We start from the raw sequence: 20294 nt of genomic DNA, 5'->3' as shown, positions 1-20294 counted from the left end.
GCGGCAGAGATTTAGTTATGATACAGGACGCTGTCACACATACTTTGTATTATGCTCTTTAAGTATGGCATATTGACAGAGGCAGACACTACTTAAGTGTTTTACTTTCTAGGTAAAAGTATTTTCAAGTATCTGTATTTTATCAGTGTTTTTCTTTGGAAAACTTATATTCCAAAGCATATTATCATAATTTTTACTACACTACATTTCATAATTTCAAGTTTTGGTTTATATTTAAGTACATTAAACATCTACTTTTTAACTTTTACTTAAAAAGTACTTTAGAACACAATTTTAATGTAATTTTTACGTAATTATGTATGTTATGTATTAGGTATTAAATTAATTTTAATATGAATGAATTGAGAATGAATTGGCTGTGAGAATTTTCAATCCAAATAGCGGCCGCGCTACTGAAGCGCCATCTAGTGGCTGTTGCTAAAAACGAATCAGAGTTTCCCCTTTTGTTCCTTCTATACTCTTTGCAGAGCTTTGACGACTCTGTCACAACAAAACCCTCCCGTTTTATAGCAACTTCCCATTACCTCCTCATGCCTGTATCACTGGGAAACCTTCAAATGTCAAGAAAAAACAGCGAGAGATCATGAGAGAGAGTACCAGTTCCTGCTGAACATTGACATAATATTATAAATAATAACGTAAAATAACCAAAATGATTGTTCAATCTTACTTGTGAAATGTAATCCCATGTGATCTGGAATCAATATTGCGCCGGTTATTGCAACTGTAAACTACAAAAAATACGGCCATAGTATGGCTTTCTTTCCGTTAACTCCCATTGACTCTGGTGCTAGCGTACAGTGAGGAGACCCATCCAATATGGCGCCGACGCTTGATGCGTTCCAGCTTGTCTTCTTCTTCTTCTTCCTCCTTTGAATTTACGGCAGCATAGACGCATCACCGGCGTATTACTGCCCTCCTCAGGTCATTAAGGGACTCGGTTAAGCCTTTAAATCCTTGCGTACAGTCCAGTCTTGCGCAGAAACTTTATAAAAATCTTTATGGACTCATAATCCTTTGGGTTAAGAATAGTCTGTACAGATATATTAGAGATTCCACACTCCAATAACTCTGAAATCATGTGACGTCTTGCTGTATAATGGATGGAACACTCCATTATTACATGATTTACAGTTTCTTCTTGTCCACATCTACATCTGCCATCTGGATGTTTCCCAACCCTTGCTAACCCAAAGTTTAATGTACAATGGCCCAACCTTAATCTAGTCAAAATGACACTATCTTTCCTTTCTAATGTTCTACTTACATTACATCCTACTATTGGCTGAACAGAATAATAATGTCTGCCTTTATATCCCTCATTCCATTCTTTTTGCCATAATTTTATTGTTCTTTCTTGGATAATACTTTTACATTCTACCCTACCGAACATAACCTCCAACTCCACTTCACTTCTATTTACTGCACTTCTTGCCATTTCATCTGCCTCTTCATTTCCCTTAACCCCAATGTGAGCAGGTACTCCCCATTTTATTAACTCTATTAAGTGTTACTAAGATTTCTACAACTAGATCTGCCCTGACTTCACTTTTTCTTCCCTTTAATGCCATTAAAGCAGCACTTGAGTCTGAACAAATTATTCTTTTCCCCGATCCATTTTCCTCCACCCACTCCAAGGCCAATAAAATAGCCACCAACTCTGCAGTAATGGCTGACATATTATCTGTTAGCCTCTTTCCATTCATTACTTTCAGCTGAGGGATACTTATTCCTATTGCTGTTCTCTTACTTCTTAAATTCATTGAACCATCCGTAAATATCTGCACATACTCGGGCCAGCTCTCCTTTAAATGCTTAAATCCACAGGGTTACCTTCATATTCCTTTATTTGCTCTAAAATACTTAGGTCCACTTTAGGAACTGGCAGTAACCATGGAGGTACTGGAGGCCAAATAATTACTGGTGCGATCATGATATCGTTCACTCCTGCATTCTGAGCTTCCTTACCTATTGACGTCTTCCTACTCTCCTTTTTTATTTCCATCCCTTTCCTGAAGTTCCCAGTGCTCCTCTAATAAAATCCTAGCTGGGTTAACACAATTATAACTTCTTAACTTTGTCCAATAAAACAGGAATAATTTATTCCGTCGGAGCTCTAGTGTAGTCTCCCCCATTTCAATTAACAAAGCATTAAGTGGCGTAGATCTCATTGCTCCTCCACAAATTCTCAGTGCTTTTGCTTGTACTACATCCAATTTCTTTAAAACAGATTCTGATGCTGATCTATATACCATACACCCATAATCAATATTAGCTCTAATTATTCCCCTAAAAATCATCATTAAACACTCTCTACTTGCACCCCAGTCCATTCCCACTAAACATCTTAAGGTATTAATAACCCTCTCACACTTTTTCACTGTATTATTTATGTGCTCTTTCCAAGTCATTCTTTCCTCAAACCAAACACCTAAGAACTTAAATGATTTAACTTTTTCTATTGGATTATTATAAATACTTAAAGTCTTATCTAAAATTTTCCTCTTTAGACCAAACACAACATATTTTGATTTTGATACTGAAATTCTAAAACCCCATTCATCTGCCCATGCCTCTACTTTATTAATTGCTTGCTGCATTTGTTTATAATTCAAATTCCGCCCTCTTTTCCAAACAGCTGCATCGTCAGCAAATAATGCCATTCCAAAACCTCTATTTAACTTACTAAAAATATCGTTAATCATTACATTAAATAACACTGGGCTAATAACACTTCCCTGAGGGGTTCCATTTTCCACACTTTCCTTTCTGGACATAGACCCGTCTACTTTCACCTGAATGGTACGCTCCTTCAGAAAATCTTTAATCCAATTTAACATCCTACCTCTTACCCCAGCATCATATAACTTTATCATTAAGCCCTCTTTCCATACTGTATCATAGGCTTTTTCAATGTCTAAAAACACACTCATGACAACTTCCTTATTCGCCATAGCTCTTCTAATATCTAAGTCCAACACTAATACAGAGTCCATAATAGACCTTCCCGCTCTAAAACCACTTTGGTACGGAACAAAGAATTCCTGTTTCTCATACTAACCGATCTGTAACCATACGTTCCATAATCTTGCATAAAACAGCTGTAAGAGCAATTGGGCGATATGATTTAGGATCATCTACCTTTTTCCACGGTTTTAATATTGGAACAATCGTTGCATGTTTCCATTCCCTCGGCAAAATACTACATTCCCATACTACATTAACTAATTCCAACACTTCCTCTAACACGACATCATCCAAATGAAGAAATATTTGATATCCTATTCTATCTCTACCAGGCGTTGTATTTTTCCCCCTAGCGATTGCTTGTTTTAATTCTTCCAATGAAAAATATGCATTCACCACCCTCATGTTATCTTTATTATATTCAAGTTTATACTTCTCATTTTTTAATTTCTTTTCTCTTTCCTTTTTACTAATTGGGGTAATGCTTTCTGAACTATGCACCTCCTTAAAAGACTTAACTAACAGATCAGCTTTCTCCTTATTTTTAACTGCTTCCTGTCCCTCAAATTTTAACACCGGAATTTTATTAGTCCGATACTCTCCTGTCATCCTATGCACCAGTGCCCATAACCTCCTACTATTTGTTTCAGGTCCTAAAGTACCAGAAAAACTTACGCCAGCTTTCCCTCTTTGCCTCTTTTATAACTCTTCTAGCCTTAGCCCTTAATCTCTTATAATCTATTGCGTATTCTTCCATTGGACACTTCCTTACCTTTCGATATGCCTTATTTCGAGCTAACACTGCTTGAGTACATTTCTCATTCCACCAAGGCACAATTTGCCGTTCTTTTGGACAATCATACTTTGGAATAAACTCTTCTGCTACCTGAATCAACAGAATCATTCCACTTGTCTATATCATCTTTAACCACATTATTAATCTCTTCCTGAGCTCTTATATTAAATTCTTCCCATCTAGCCTTAGAATAATTATATTTTTCTGACCTGTATTCCTGCTCTTTTACCAATTTCCTCCCAAATCTACTTAAAACTGGGACATGATCACTCCCAATCGTATATCGGTCCATTATATCCCACTCTGCTCTCATGGCTAACTCTGGAGAAGCAAACGTTAAATCTAAACAGGAACTACCCCCTTGATTAACCTGAAATCTAGTAGGTCTACCATCATTTAACACCACCAACCCATGTTTATCCAAAAATTCTTCTAAAATTACCCCATTTCTATCCCGAAATCTACTGCCCCATAAATCACTGTGCGCGTTAAAATCTCCCACCCATATTACTGGTAGCTCAACCTTATCCATTATTCCTTCTAATTTTTCCTCCTCTAACATTAAGCCTGGATTGTAATAATTAATTACAGTGATTTTCCCCCGATCTGACCAAATTACACCCACTACACATTCAAGTTCAGAATTTATCTCAATTCTTCTATGTTGTAAATCTAATTTTATAAAAGTAGCACACCCACCTCCTGCTCGATTACCTCTGTCAGCTCTTAAAATTTCATAACCTGGAATAACAAAATCCAGGTTTGGTCTAAGCCATGTCTCCTGTACACATATCACATCTGGTCGCTCTACAAAAGCATCAACAAATCTCTTAAATTCCTGCCCATTGGCTACTAAACTCCTAGCATTCCATTGCAATATATAAAACATATTTAATACTTAACCCATTTCGTCCTCTGATGACTCACGTCTTTCCCCAGATTTACCTTTCTCTCGAATGAAAGGAGCTTGCTGGCTTCCTGTTAATCCTCCATGCATATACTTATACAGCGTTTCTGGATGTATATCTTTGATCCCAAGAAATCTATCCGCCACCGCAACTACTTCCCTTGCAACATCTGATTTATTCTTAGCTCTCTCTATAATCCTCCACACAGCTTCTGAAAAAAAAGCTAAAAATTCTGTCTTTCCGATAACGATGTCATCATCGGGCGTTTTCTCCCACATCTGTTGTTGTTTTTCCGGGCCTACTTCATGACCAGCACTTGTTCTCTCAATTCTTTTTAACGCTTCTGCATATGACAACTTATTCTCGTCCCCCATCTTCTGTACTGCTTCAGCTTTTGCATGGACTGGGCATCCCCTAAATGCAGCTACATGACAACCCCCACAATTACAGCATTTGATCTGACTTTTACATTCTTTAAAATCATGATCTTCGCTACATTTCCCACACCTACGTTTACCCTTGCAAGCCACTGCTACGTGCCCGAATCTCTGGCAGTTAAAGCATCTTAATGGTGGTCTTTCATACTTCTTAACTCTAAAGCATAAGTAGCCTAACATAACTTTCTCTGGTAGTGTTTCTTCCATGAATGTCAACATTACTGCAGAGCTTTCCCGCCCATGATCTCTTTGTTTTTTCCCCAACCGTCTTGCTTTGATCACTTTCCCTCCTTTTAAGTTACTTTTTAGATCTTCCTCAGAAATTTCATATGAGACATTAAAAATAACTCCTATTGACTCATTATTTCCAGGAATAAATCCTTCTACACCCTTTCCATTTAGGTTCTTTACTTTACAGGCTTTCTTTTGCTGCTCAGAAGATTTACAAATGATCATTAACATTCCGTTTGCCATTGTCTTAGCATGTCTGATATCACCTATCTCTTGATTTATAGCGCTAGATAACTTCAAAGGGCTAATCGATCCAAAACTCCCTTTTCCATCTCTTACTTTAAAAATCACTTTAAATTCTTCATCTCCTTGAATGTTCTCCATCTTCCTACTCTTAACTTGTCTATCTATATCACTATCTGTAGAATTTCCGACTTCCTGAGGGATTTTACGATCTCTTTTCCCTTTTTTACCCTTCATTTTCATCCATTCCCCTCCAACTTTCTCAACCCCCCCCCCAGATCCATCCAACATAGGCTGAATGTCAGATTATTCACCCGAAAGTGAAATATAGTTCATTCAGTTTCAATCAAAAACCTGCTGTTCTGGCGGAAAACAAACTGCTTCTCAGATGCGAGAGTCACTTCCGCATTTACGTCTGTCGTCTTAGAACACGCCGTTCCAGCACGTCATGAGGTGTCTACGTATATAATGTCTATGGCTGCTACTACTACTGCAGCTTCACTACAGATACAGCTTCTCAAACTGTCTTTTTAAGCACATTGTGTATTTATTTATGTCAAACAATCTTGTAGGCACAACATTAACCACTAAAGGAAGATATTTGTGTTGTCAAGGTTCATCTGTCCATGCAAGTGGGTATTTTTTTCCAAGGCTATTTGATTATAGAATGAAAATAATATTTTCTCTGTAATTTACAGAAAACATAAATTTAAAACTAACTTCATAAGCTGGCTATAACCTCTACTAACGTAAACATGAAGGTAAATGTAGTCACAATCTGTTGTTGCATCTGCTATTCTAAAAAGTTTGATGTTTGTCTGTGTTTTAAACTGTATTAAGAAATGTCTAGGGCGGTGTATGAAATAACTCCCTATACAATTCATTCACTATTCCCTACATTAGTTTATAAAATGAGTGTTTACAAAATTTTGTCAATCCGACGACGTTTAACACGATTAAAGGTTACGACGATACAGTGTACATGCACCCTAAACATTGCAATCTGATTTAAATGTTCGTTTACATTATTTAAAATCCGAACGGAAAGTCTGCGCAAGCGCACAGCCAGGGTTGCCAGACTCACGTTTCAAAGCGATCCGACTGGACGTTCGAAACTAGCCCAAAAGCATCCCAATGACTATTCACAGCCCAAAAACCAATAACTTATCAACGAAATCATTAAATCTTTAACCCGCAGAAAAACAACAACTGGTGGAAACAGTTTAAACAGTATCCCAAATCTAAACTCGAAAAAAGCAGAGGACTTGGCAACGCTACGCTCGCGACAGCATCCAGTGTTGCCAACTTGGCGACTTTGTCGCTAGATTTAGCGACTTTTCAGACCCCTTTAGCGACTTATTTTTAAAAAAGCGACTAGCGACAAATCTAGCGACTTTTTCTGGCGTTGTTGGAGACTTTTTACGTGACATTCACTCTTCTCAATGAGCAGCTACCGCTGCTTCGGTCGGCTCCACCCCCGACCCAAAGCATTCACAGGCGGTCTAGTCCTCGCGCAGCAGATCAGAGTCTCTCCCAGTTGCAGTCAGGGCAGGAGAAGTGGTTATCTATCCGCGTCGAGACGGCATAATCGTGCATGCGGGGAGCAGGCGGATCCCGCGATGGCTTACATTAATGGCGAGATGTAAATGTAAAATGGTCTTTGAATAAAATGAATCACTGTACATAAAATAAATGTACTTGAGGGAGCTGAGCAGCAGCACATTTAGAACAAACTATACGGAGCTGATGCGTTAATGGGCTATTTAGCTACAAAACAACGTTTCCATCATTTATCAGTGTATGTTTTGAAACTGGACTGTTTGGCCATATAAACATGAACATACACACATTTCGTTTTATGAGAACATAAGCAGATAAACAAACGAGAAAACATTTTCAAGCATTCATGTGTATTAAAATAACATTTTTGACAGTTCAGAGAGAAAGAGAAACGTGAAATAATGTAGTAAGCCAATGTAGTAAGAATGCAAATGCGACGTGATGACGTCACTGTTATGCAAATGACGCAATTACGTAATCTAGCGACATTTAGCGACTTTCCAAGCAAGCTTTAGCTACTTTCCATTGAAAATAGTTGGCAACACTGACAGCATCTCTCGTTGGAGTTCACGCTTTTATACTCTGTATAAAAGTCAAAACTGAGTTGGAATTGTTCTTAAGAAGTTTTCCGATATAGGTAATGAAAACACACTTTTCAAAAGTCACAACGCTATTTTATTGCTTTAAGTAGCCTAATGTTTTAAAATTATAAACAAACGCTGCAGAATTTAGTACAGCGTGTGACTCCATTAATGCTGTTGTTGTTGCGTGTTTCTGTGACGAGATTCATAAATATAATACGTGAACTTGGAGCGCAAATGTTTTGCGCATGTGCACGACGTATTTTTGCATCCGATTGAGAAAGTCACAGTCGAACTAACATTGTGTTTTTATCAGCAATAAGAAAAGTTCTTCTTTAATGTTTTGTAGCTGGTATATGTGAGTTTCTACAAAGAGAAATCATGAACTTCAGACTCTCATCACTGATCCTGCTCTTACACATTCAAGGTATGAAACACAGTTTTGTTATTATACTGAAATACTTCAATTCATTATATATTTGTTAAAAGTATGTCAGATTTTAAACTAGTTTAGTCTCATTTAATTTACATCGCTGTACTCCAAAGGCTGGATTCTCCATTTGGATCAGTCTCTAAAATGTTTAAAGTGAGTTTGTGTATTTAAAACTGAACTTAGAGATTTGTGTTTGAGAACAAAATTGATGAATCTGAGTTAATATCCTTACAGGACTGTCTGAATCTCTCATCTTGCTTTGTAATTTTAATGAAGTTAAATACAGATAATCTACAAATGAAGAGTTTCGTTGCAAAACGAGATAAATCCATTTTTTTACAAAAACATGTTTATTATTATGTTATCATGTTATTATTTTGTTTTATGGTGCTACTTAGCTGTATTTTTTAAGTCATGAAGGTTTAAATCCAAACAAACCAGCTGCAGTTGAATTGAAATTAATTGGAATGCACAACCAAAAAACGAGATTTCTGAACAATTAAAAAAACGGTGGTTATCTCATTTTGCAACAAAACTCTTCAAATATTATTAATGTTACGGTTACGGTTACTTCTTCAGGGTCCCTAACATTGGATAACTTTAATGTAACCTGTGATAAACTATATATTTGTGATGCGAGGCGGACATGGATGAGTGTGAGGTGCTTTTACTCAAACATCAACATCAAAACTGGGTTCTGGTTCAGTCAGAAACAGAGAACAAACTGGAGAAACAAAGATGAACCTGAAGATTTGACTTTAGATTCAGATTACTCAGGACGAGTGGATCAGATGATCACTGAAGATCACTCATATCTCACAATAAGAGATCTGAGAGAGAGAGACAGTGGAGAATATCAGCTCATGTTCATTATGAAGGATGGAGTTAAACATCTCAGCTCAGTCACAGTCAATCTAACAGTAACAGGTACATTTACATTCTCATCAGTCCAGTTAAACTCTTTTCATTTCTCATCTAATGTAAGGTTTTGATTATTTAGGTGTACAGGTAAAGATGACTCCTGAATCTACAGGACAGCGAGTAAAACTGAGCTGTGATTCCTCCTGCCCAAAAACATCTGAAAATGATTACTTCTGGTACAAGAATGGACAACATTCAACATATAACCAAAACATATTTGTGTCATCCAGTGGAAACACTAACAGTTATTTCTGCTCTGTGTCTTTTTCATCACCCTCTTCATCTGTGTGTGAGTTTGACATTTATAAAATATTTAAATTAAAATGGAAGAACAAATTTAGCAGTTTTCTTGTTGATTCATATACAGTATGAGTGTGTTTGTAATTGATTGTGAATGTTACAGCAGTATTTTGTGACTCTTTCAGGTCTTTCTAACAGTAGCTGTTGGGGTGTGACTTACACCTCTAGAACAGTTTGTGCTTTAGTGGGATCAACAGTAAATATTCACTCTTCATACTCACATCCCACTGGATATACAGTAGAGAAAACATACTGGCATTATTATAATTTTCTTCATGGGGAACTTGGAGATCTGCGTGAGGTTCATCAGTTTGCTGGTCGTGTGAAGTTTGTGGGAAACACACTGAGAATCAAAGACGTCAACACGAGTGATTCTGGAGATTATCAGTTCAGGTTCATCACTAACACATCAGATGTAGTTTCTGGTTCTCCTGGAGTCACTCTTACTGTTACAGGTAACTGCTCATAATAAACTCTCTGTAGTGCAGCACTCATTATACTGAAGCATTATAGCTCGTGTAGGAGTCTGATATCAACACGACTGTGATTAGAGGTTTTTTTGAATTAAGCAAAATCAAAAATATGAGGCCCAGCTTTGAAAATTAGTTTATGTGAACTCTGTTATATGAAATTTCAGATACACAAGTGAGAAGCAGCCCAGACCCTGTGATAGATGGAGAAAAAGTGATATTAGGCTGTTCAACTTATTGCACTCTGGATAACAAACATACTTACATCTGGTATAAGAATGGACAACAGGTAACAGATGGATTGAGATTATTAAACAAGCTGTACCTGGACTCAATCAACAGTGAGGAGCTACAAGAGTATTCCTGTACTGTAAGAGGTAACACAACATCTCATCATACATCTGACTTTACTGTTACAATGTAAAAAGTAAACAGTTGAATCAACTTAAAAATAACTTCAGTTGGTAACACCTAAAAAGATAAGTTGTTTCTTATTGTGAAATTCAAGTGAAATTTCAAGTTGAACAAAACTTGTTCAATCTACATTACTGAGCTGTGATTCCTCCTGCCCTTTGACATCTGAATATTAAAGGGAACAGATTGAGACACAGGGTATCATCACCTGAAGACAGGACCATGACAATGTATTGATCAACGCAACATGTTGCGTAAAGTTAAATATGTTTTACTGTGTAAACTTGACGTGAGAGCACTGCTGAGCTTAATATTGCAATACTCATGATGAATATCCATGTTTTAATGATCTAAAAATATTTTAATGATCTAATTAATGATTAATGATCTTGCCTAAAGCATATAGTCTAAAAGGCGTGTCATTGTCGCGGTTAAATAAAGGTTAAAATAAAGATACGTGTGCTTGTATTATGATTATTTAACATGTTCTTATGCACTGCGTCCTGTGAAGGACAACTCGCAGGTATCACACACCGGATGCATGTGCACATTAAATAGCGCAAGCTTAGTCAGACAGAGTCTACTTCAAAATGCTACATTTCAAAAGTCAGCCACGCACTGCCTCTTTGGTTATATCTAACAATTGTGCAATTAAAAGGGAGCACAAACACATGAATGAGGAGAGAAGGTAAAAAAGCCCTGGCCACAAACGCAGCGAGATGCTACAAAATTACAGAAATGTTCAAGCGAGCAGGTCTGTCAAAATTACAAGTACAAGCACACATCTTGGTTAGTTATTGCCTAATAAGTCAAATAAGTCACTGGCGCAGCTTCTGCAGGTTTCAAAGTCAGGTGCCGGTGTGCCGTGTTGTTTTGTGTACCATCATTACTGGGGAATAAAAGGAAACACAATCAAGGTGAAATTTGATTGTGGCACTGAACGGCATAGCGCATCACTCAGAACTTTTGTGTTATTTTGAAAATATGTACACAGCTGTCATGATGGTTATTTGCTGAGTAGCGCTGTGATAACGGCTGCAGTGAGACTGAAATCTGAGAATCACAGAAAAGTCAAATTCTGAATGTTCTGCCTTTTCTGAATATAACTGAGTTTGTGTCTTTTTTTAGATACAATAGACAAAACAAATGAAGCAGTGGACAGCTCAGTGTTTCTCTCTCTGTTGGTGTTTCTGCCTCAGTTTCTCATCATTGAAGCTCTGTGGATGTGGTAAGAAAAAATAACAACTAAAACTCAATTAAGCAATACACTGCAAAAAATGTCTTTCTTACTTAGTAGTTTTGTCTTGTTTTCAGTAGAAATATCTAAAAATTCTTAAATCAAGATGTATTTTCTTAATGAGCAAAATGACCTAAGAAAATAATACTAGTTTTTAGACAAAAAAAATATACAATTTAAGTGAATTTGTGCTTAAAACAAGCAAAATTATCTGCCAATGGGGTGAGAAAACTTTACTTGAATTAATTGTTTAAGAACAAAGAAATCTTATTTCACAATTTTTTTTCTCACTCCATTGGCAGTTAATTTTGCTTGTTTAAAGGACAATTTCACTTAAATTGTATATTATTTGTCTTAAAACTAGACTTATTTACTTAGGTCATTTTGCTCATCAAGATAAAGCATCTTAATTTAAGAATTTTTAGATATTTCTACTGAAAACAAGACAAAAATACTAAGTAAGAAAGTCATTTTTTGCAGTGTATCGCTCTCGGAGTCGTCTGATATAGCTCTATATCATCACGGCTGTGATTAGGCCAGAGGCACGAGGCCGTAGGCTTTTATACAACAGTTCGACGGCACACATTTGAAAAAAGAAAACTAGAAAACAACAATGGAGTTATTTTAAAAGCCTCTTTGTTTGGGAACTACTTTCTTCTGCCACGGATTTGAGGGCGGCCAGAATGACAGGTAACACTTTCGGCTGCTTTGAATCTCATAATAACTCAATGGACGGAGTAGCCATTTCTTTATATTACCGTTTCTTGGTCACAATGTCACGACAGGGTAGGGAAGTAGGACGCATAATTTAAGTTATGCAATGTTTAAACATTTATCAGAAGAAGTTTTAAATGTAATTCTTAAGCTGTTTAATAGGATATGGGATGAAGGGATAATTCCAAGTTCATGGAAGCAGGCAATAGTAATGCCGATCGTGAAGCCAGGGAAAGATCCAAGTTCACCTGGAAGTTACCGTCCTATTGCTTTGACATCAAATTTATGTAAATTGATGGAAAAGATGATAGTCAAACGTTTGTCATATGATTTAGAAAAGAAAGGGAAATATAGTATATATCAGTGTGGGTTCAGGAGGGGAAGATCTACAATGGATGCCTTAATTAAAGTAATTAATGAAATAGAGAAAGCCATCAGTATGAAAGAAGTTATGACAGTAGTATATTTTGATAAGGGTTGGGTACCGTTCACATTTTTACCGGTACCGGTTCCGATACCGGTACCTGGAATTCGATACCGGTACCCAGCGGTACCTTTTTCGGTACTTTACTCTGACTTAAAGGTGCAGTGTGTAAATTTTAGCGGCATCTAGTGGTGAGGTTGCAAACTGCAACCAACGGCTTAGTCCATGTCTCACCCCTCGCTTTTGAAACGCATAAAAAAGCTACGGTAGCCGCCACCGGACAAACATTTCATTGTTGGAGACAACTTAGTAAAAGAAATTGTCCTTTTAGGGCTTCTGTAGAAAAATGGCAGCATAAAATGGTGACTTCCATGCAAGGGGACCCTCAGAATATGTAGATAAAAAGGTCTCGTTTTAAGGTAATAGACACATAACGGTTCATTATGTAAGGTCTTTATACACCCCTGTGTGGCATGACGAGGGGGTGAAAGTTTAGCTTTAAGACGAAAGCAAAGATTTTACATAAAATTCCGACTACGCCACCCTGGGACTTACACCCAGGGAAATATTCCTTACACCCAGAAAGGCGGTAAGGCACACAGGTTCGTTCCTCTTAAAAGTGAAGCGAGCAGAAAACGTGGGTATAGTACAAAAAATATAATTTTTATTCCACAATATTCTGTGTTCATGTCAATGAGCTAGATGTAAAACAAACAGAAGACAACATTATTCAAAACAAATCTGTCTCACTGCAGTAAATACATAAAACAAATGACATAAAACATCACAATCACAAAGTTACACAAAAATACAAAACAATTGAAGGTTTAATGGTCCTCACTGCTACAATGCAGTGCGTGGAAAGGAAAACAAATAATAAACTAATTAAAACAATACACAAACCTACAGAGCTGAGGTTACCCACTTAAGGGATCACTGGCACAAGTTGTCCAAAAGCACACTTTCGCACACCACACCGTGAACTCAATGTACACACACATATACACTTCAAATGTGTAACACGGGAACCGTTGAGCGGTACCACCACCACCACAAGATCCCTCACCCGTGGGGACCCCAGCTCCTGAAAGGATATTAAGCAAAATACATATTCAAAACAATAATATACAAATTTTACAATAAAACAAAAACAACCAAACAAAGAAAACTGGCAGCTGAAGCTACACGAAAGTCATGGCGCAAACACCAAAGTCCATACGCCGGCTCCAATGCGCTAATCCTCCACTTCAAGATAATACACACTCAAGTCAGAAACCAGACAGTGGACGGTCCGGTTTACAACAGTGACAATAATGTAATGTTACAGCGGTGCGATAAAACAGCACGAGACTCAAACAGGCAGCAACCAGAGGAAACCACGTAGAACAAAAGGGAGAACCCTAAAGTAAACAAACATAATATTAAAAATCTAAACATCATACACTAACATTACAATTTGTGGTTGGACACTTACCGCACAGTGGCATCACCCCAGACACATTAACGTCTTTTTACAGCACTGTTTAACCTACAACAGGTCAACCACAGCCAACTGAGGGTGCACAGTCATTTAAGCCACCAACAGCACAAGGGCACCAGTACGCTGGACAAACACGCTAAAACCAACACAAAGTTTTAAATAACATACAGATTAAAACTACGAACAGCACATTAACAATTCTCACCTGTCGCTATTGCTACAAACACCCGGGGGAAACACAGGACATGACGCATTCCGAGCAGCAGCCAATCAGTGCTTAAAAAGGGACTGCCCCTTCCTGATAGGTGACAGTAGCTGTCAATCACAGCTCACCTAATCCTGCTACAATCCACCCCAAGTTTCTGCAACGTCGCCCCGACGGTGAACTAAACAAAACCCACCTCAGGGTGCTCAGCCCCAAGGTCGGGAAAAGGCACAAATCTACAATCCACTCTGCAGACACATCCGCTGTGCCCGCCAATTACAAGAAGTGGTATCAATTGGAGAACTAACCTGACGTAATCTCCAATGACAAATAACTAAAACAAGAGCTTCCCGATAAAATAAAAGTCTCAGATGGTTTCACCCCAAACTCTGAGGGACACCATCTGAAAAATGACTGACCTGGGGGATACAGCTCCTGCACTATAAAATTCATCAGATGGTTTCACCCCAAACTCTGAGGGACCCCATCTGAAAATGACTCACCTGGGGGGTACATCTCCTACCAATAAACCTTACTGGATGGTTCCACCTCAGACTCAGAGGGACACCATCCAATAACTAATGACATGGGACCGATAGTACCTCCTAACCCCACCATAAAATCAAAGTTAAAGGCAAATACTACATCAGTAATACCCCAACTTCAGGCACTATAGAAGTGTACAGATCATACAGAACGAATGACGACAACCAGTTTTAGTGGTGCCTTTAATGATACGCCATGCCCGACATCCCCACTTTCACAGCCTTGCCCAAAAACCCAGCTGGCCCTCCACTTACCAATACATTCAGATTCTCCCTTTTGTTCTTAACCCAATAACACATTTTACCTCTACGGAGTCTCTAAAATTGCTTAACCTGTGCGATTCGTCCTCTATTCCTAGACCCATGAACCACTTACCGCAACCGATTGAACCGCGCAAGTCCAGCCACAAATTGTGCTGGGATTCCGACGCGAAAACTGCCGCTGTCTGGTTCCTACAAGACATAAACAAAATCCCACATACATAAAAACAATACCCACGTTTCTTCACTCCAAATTTGAGGATCCTGCCGACTACGCCAAATGTGGCATGACGAGGGGGTGAAAGTTTAGCTTTAAGACGAAAGCAAAGATTTTACATAAAATTCCGACTACGCCACCCTGGGACTTACACCCAGGGAAATATTCCTTACACCCAGAAAGGCGGTAAGGCACACAGGTTCGTTCCTCTTAAAAGTGAAGCGAGCAGAAAACGTGGGAATAGTACAAAAAATATAATTTTTATTCCACAATATTCTGTGTTCATGTCAATGAGCTAGATGTAAAACAAACAGAAGACAACATTATTCAAAACAAATCTGTCTCACTGCAGTAAATACATAAAACAAATGACATAAAACATCACAATCACAAAGTTACACAAAAATACAAAACAATTGAAGGTTTAATGGTCCTCACTGCTACAATGCAGTGCATGGAAAGGAAAACAAATAATAAACTAATTAAAACAATACACAAACCTACAGAGCTGAGGTTACCCACTTAAGGGATCACTGGCACAAGTTGTCCAAAAGCACACTTTCGCACACCACACCGTGAACTCAATGTACACTTACATATACACTTCAAATGTGTAACACGGGAACCGTTGAGCGGTACCACCACCACCACAAGATCCCTCACCCGTGGGGACCCCAGCTCCTGAAAGGATATTAAGCAAAATACATATTCAAAACAATAATATACAAATTTTACAATAAAACAAAAACAACCAAACAAAGAAAACTGGCAGCTGAAGCTACACGAAAGTCATGGCGCAAACACCAAAGTCCATACGCCGGCTCCAATGCGCTAATCCTCCACTTCAAGATAATACACACTCAAGTCAGAAACCAGACAGTGGACGGTCCGGTTTACAACAGTGACAATAATGTAATGTTACAGCGGTGCGATAAAACAGCACGAGACTCAAACAGGCAGCAACCAGAGGAAACCACGTAGAACAAAAGGGAGAACCCTAAAGTAAACAAACATAATATTAAAAATCTAAACATCATACACTAACATTACAATTTGTGGTTGGACACTTACCGCACAGTGGCATCACCCCAGACACATTAACGTCTTTTTACAGCACTGTTTAACCTACAACAGGTCAACCACAGCCAACTGAGGGTGCACAGTCATTTAAGCCACCAACAGCACAAGGGCACCAGTACGCTGGACAAACACGCTAAAACCAACACAAAGTTTTAAATAACATACAGATTAAAACTACGAACAGCACATTAACAATTCTCACCTGTCGCTATTGCTACAAACACCCGGGGGAAACACAGGACATGACGCATTCCGAGCAGCAGCCAATCAGTGCTTAAAAAGGGACTGCCCCTTCCTGATAGGTGACAGTAGCTGTCAATCACAGCTCACCTAATCCTGCTACACCTGATTACATAGTTTTGTATATTATTTTGCATTTCTGTAAAAAAATTCCTTCTAAAAATTACTCACTGCACCTTTAAGTGACTTTCGGTGGACATAATAAGCCCAAACCTCTCATTTTCAACATTTTGTTATTTATTTCAAAATGTTTAATAATACACACAATCTTTACAAAAAAAACCCTATAACATCCAGGGCATATGTCTTACATATAAATAAATAAATAAAACATATAAGTAAGACAAATGATCAATGAACATAAACGTCATAAAAGCAACACAAAAGTAAACTTTTATGTAGAAAACAATACAGAGCGAGTGTTCTCTACAGCAAGGGACACAGTGAGGATGTAGAAGAGGACTGGACACAGATACTTTTTTGCCAAGCTAGCCAGCATTGGCATTTGGTCCGCATGTGGTTTTGTGTTCGAACAGCCACACAGACCGCCTTCTCTCCGTCCATTTATCTAATCTGAGGTATTGAGCACAAAGTTTTACGTCATTTCTGACTTTTAGCGTGAACACACAGTCTTTGGGCTTTCATTGATAAAACTAAAAGCGGCTGATCTCCGCAGTTTCATTTTGCGAACGCATGAAAGTTGCGCGATCTTATTTCATTAATTGCGCTGAAAAATCTGAGAGAGCGCCAACATATTCATGTACAAAACACTGTGCAGCATGTTTACTTAAAACACAAGCAGCACCATTAGTTCGCGTCCATTTAAATAGTCAGCTCCAGCTCGCGTTAAAACGAAAGCAGAGGGACTTCCCCGCAGTCTCCACGAACCACCACTCAAAGTAATCAGGACAGAAGCGGTCGAAAGTGGACAAACGAGACGGACTGGTGTTGATAAATACCAGGTGTTTACAGAATTTGTCTCTCGTCCACTTGTGATCCGATCGACAAAAACGCATCTTAATAAGCCCTCTTGTGCTTTTAAATACACATTGTGTAAGTGCTTCCTCAGGTTGGATGTATTACTGCCTGCCTTGCACTTACTGTTACAAATATTGCAGGTAGCATTGTCTGCATCATCCTTTGTGAAATTTAACCACACGTTAGATCGCTTTTTGTTAGCCATTTAGCAAGTTGCAAAGGGGTGTCACCAAGTTCTCACACGGTCTCTCTCTCTCTCTCGCGCGACATGTTCTCTCAGGTACCGAAATTGAGCACCGATTGATTTTATGTGAATCGATACTGGGTAGTACCGACGCAATTCGGTCGGTGCCTATAAAAGTACCGAGTTCGGTGCCCATCCCTAATTTTGATATAGAAAAAGCTTATGATACAGTATGGAGAGAAGGTTTGTTAATTAAAGCAGCTAAAATGGGAATAAATGGGAAAGTATACAATTGGTTATTGCAATTTTTATTTGAAAGAACTTTTACAGTTCAAGTGGGAGCAAGTCGGTCATCTAAATTTCATGCAGAAAATGGTATACCTCAAGGAAGTGTAATTAGTCCTTTGCTATTTAATGTTATGATTAATGATATTTTTGATAATGTAGGGATGGGTATAGGTTGTGCGTTATATGCAGATGATGGTGCAATATGGAAGAGGGGAAAGAATATATCACATGTGGTATCTAGTATTCAGAAGTCTATTAAAAAGGTTGAGGAATGGTCAATAAAATGGAGATTTAAAATGTCAATAAGTAAATCATGTTGTATGTTGTATACTAGGAAAAGGAAATTCTCAGAAAAATATGAGTTGAGACTATATGATAAAGAGTTAGTTCAGGTTAATACATTTAAGTATCTAGGAGTATGGTTTGATAATAGATATAATTGGAAAAAGCATATAGATGAAATTGAGAAAAAGTGTAGGAAGACTTTAAATGCAATGAGGGCAATAGCTAGTAAAGAGTGGGGAGCAGAGAGAGTAGCATTGCTGTCATTATATCAAGCTTTAATTAGATCAGTGCTAGATTATGGTTGCATGATTTATGGTGCGGCATCAAGGACGCTTTTAAATCGTCTGGACAAGATACAGTATAGGGCGCTCAGAATTTGTTTAGGAGCTGTAAAGTCAACTCCTATTAATGCTCTGTTGGTTGAAGCAAATGAAATACCTTTAGAATTGAGAAGAATTAAATTATCTTTAATTTATTGGAAATACATTAAGAGTTTTGTGGGAAATCATATTGCTACGGATGTTTTAAGTAATTGCTGGGAATATGTTAATAATAAAGGGAAAGGATTTGGTTGGGGTATAAACTCTGTTGCAGATAAATTCCAGATTGTGGAGATTGAAAGTAATTTGTCACCAGTATTGGGTAAGATTCCGACCTGGATTTTTCCAGAGGTAGTAATAGATTTGGAAATGTTAGAAGAAGTAAGAGATTGGGAGGAAGCAGGAATGGTGGCAGTTAACGTTAGAAAGCATTTACATCAAAAACATTATGAAAGTCTTCAAATTTTTACTGATGGGTCAAAAGATCCTACCTCAGGAATAACAGGAATAGGGATATATATTCCAATGTTTAATGTTAAAATTTCAAGAAGAATAACTGATGATCTATCAGTATATTCTGCAGAGATGTGCGCTATCATCATAGGATTATCATGGGTGGATGAGATAGGTCCTGATAGAGTAGTGATGTGTTCTGATTCAGTATCTGCATTAAGTTCAATAGATTCACAGGAATCAGTTCGAGTAGATTTAGTAAATGAGATTTATATGATTTTATATCAAGTGAGAAGGAAAGGAGGGATAGTTGGATTTTGTTGGGTTCCAGCACATAAAGGAGTTAAAGGAAATGAAGTTGCTGATAAGTTAGCAAAAAAGGCGTTGGAAAGAGATTCAATTGATGTGAATGTTCCACTAGGTAAAGGAGAAGTTAAGTCTATTATTAAGAAAAATATTAAAAGGAAATGGCAGGAAATATGGGATAATGACATGAAGGGTAGACATTTGTATAAAATTAGGAAATATGTAGAGACTAATAAAAACATAAGGGGAAGAAATAGGAAGGAAGAGGTTATGTTAACTAGATTAAGACTTGGTCATTCAGGATTAAATGATACATTAGCTTTAGTAGGAGTATATGAGAGTGGTTTATGTGAGTTTTGTAAGGAAAAAGAAACCGTAGAACATGTAATATGTCATTGTAGGAAATATATTCAGGAGAGAACAAAATTAATGGAGTATCTTAATAATAATGGACAAAAGGATTTAGATTTGGGGTATATTTTAGGTGTGGAATTTAATAGAGATAGCTTAGGGTATAGGGTGCTAATGGAATTTATATATAGTATAGGATTAAATTATAGGATTTAAAATTGTTTAAGGGCAGTTTGATTTGACAGGGTTTTGTGTATGGGCTGGAGGAGCTGGAGACGCAGCGTCAGCTTATACCGGAATTCTGTTTTTTTTTTTTTTTTTCATAATGCATAAGAAATGAGGAAATGGAAATACGGAACAGTAGGTGGCGGTATGTGCTTAGTTCACCAGTCCGCCAGAAAACGAAAGAAGAAGAAGAAGAAGAAGGAAGTAAAATAAGAGTTA

The 20294-nt window shown here is 37.8% G+C and overlaps 1 protein-coding gene and 1 long non-coding RNA gene across 2 annotated transcripts in view; one reads left to right on the top strand and one right to left on the bottom strand.

Moving 5' to 3' along the window:
- LOC141363083 (uncharacterized) overlaps positions 1-10321 on the top strand; it is a 32491-nt gene extending 22170 nt beyond the window's left edge. The window contains exons 2-6 of the mRNA XM_073865612.1: positions 8094-8171; positions 8757-9104; positions 9178-9387; positions 9524-9853; positions 10036-10321. Coding sequence (XP_073721713.1) covers positions 8126-8171; positions 8757-9104; positions 9178-9387; positions 9524-9853; positions 10036-10292 — 1191 coding nt within the window. The 5' untranslated portion in view covers positions 8094-8125 and the 3' untranslated portion in view covers positions 10293-10321. The remainder of the gene's footprint in view (positions 1-8093; positions 8172-8756; positions 9105-9177; positions 9388-9523; positions 9854-10035) is intronic.
- A 2978-nt stretch (positions 10322-13299) lies between these two features.
- LOC129453664 (uncharacterized) lies at positions 13300-18440 on the bottom strand. Its single transcript, XR_012368591.1, has 2 exons — positions 16648-18440; positions 13300-16578 (listed from the first exon to the last, which is right to left on the bottom strand). It is a non-coding gene; the product is annotated as an uncharacterized lncRNA (long non-coding RNA).
- Positions 18441-20294: the final 1854 nt, after the last annotated feature.

This window comes from Misgurnus anguillicaudatus, unplaced genomic scaffold, assembly GCF_027580225.2.
Source record: "Misgurnus anguillicaudatus unplaced genomic scaffold, ASM2758022v2 HiC_scaffold_32, whole genome shotgun sequence".
NCBI lineage: Eukaryota > Metazoa > Chordata > Actinopteri > Cypriniformes > Cobitidae > Misgurnus > Misgurnus anguillicaudatus.
The sequence above is the reverse complement of the archived record's forward strand: the minus strand, read 5'-3'. Positions and strand labels throughout refer to the sequence as shown.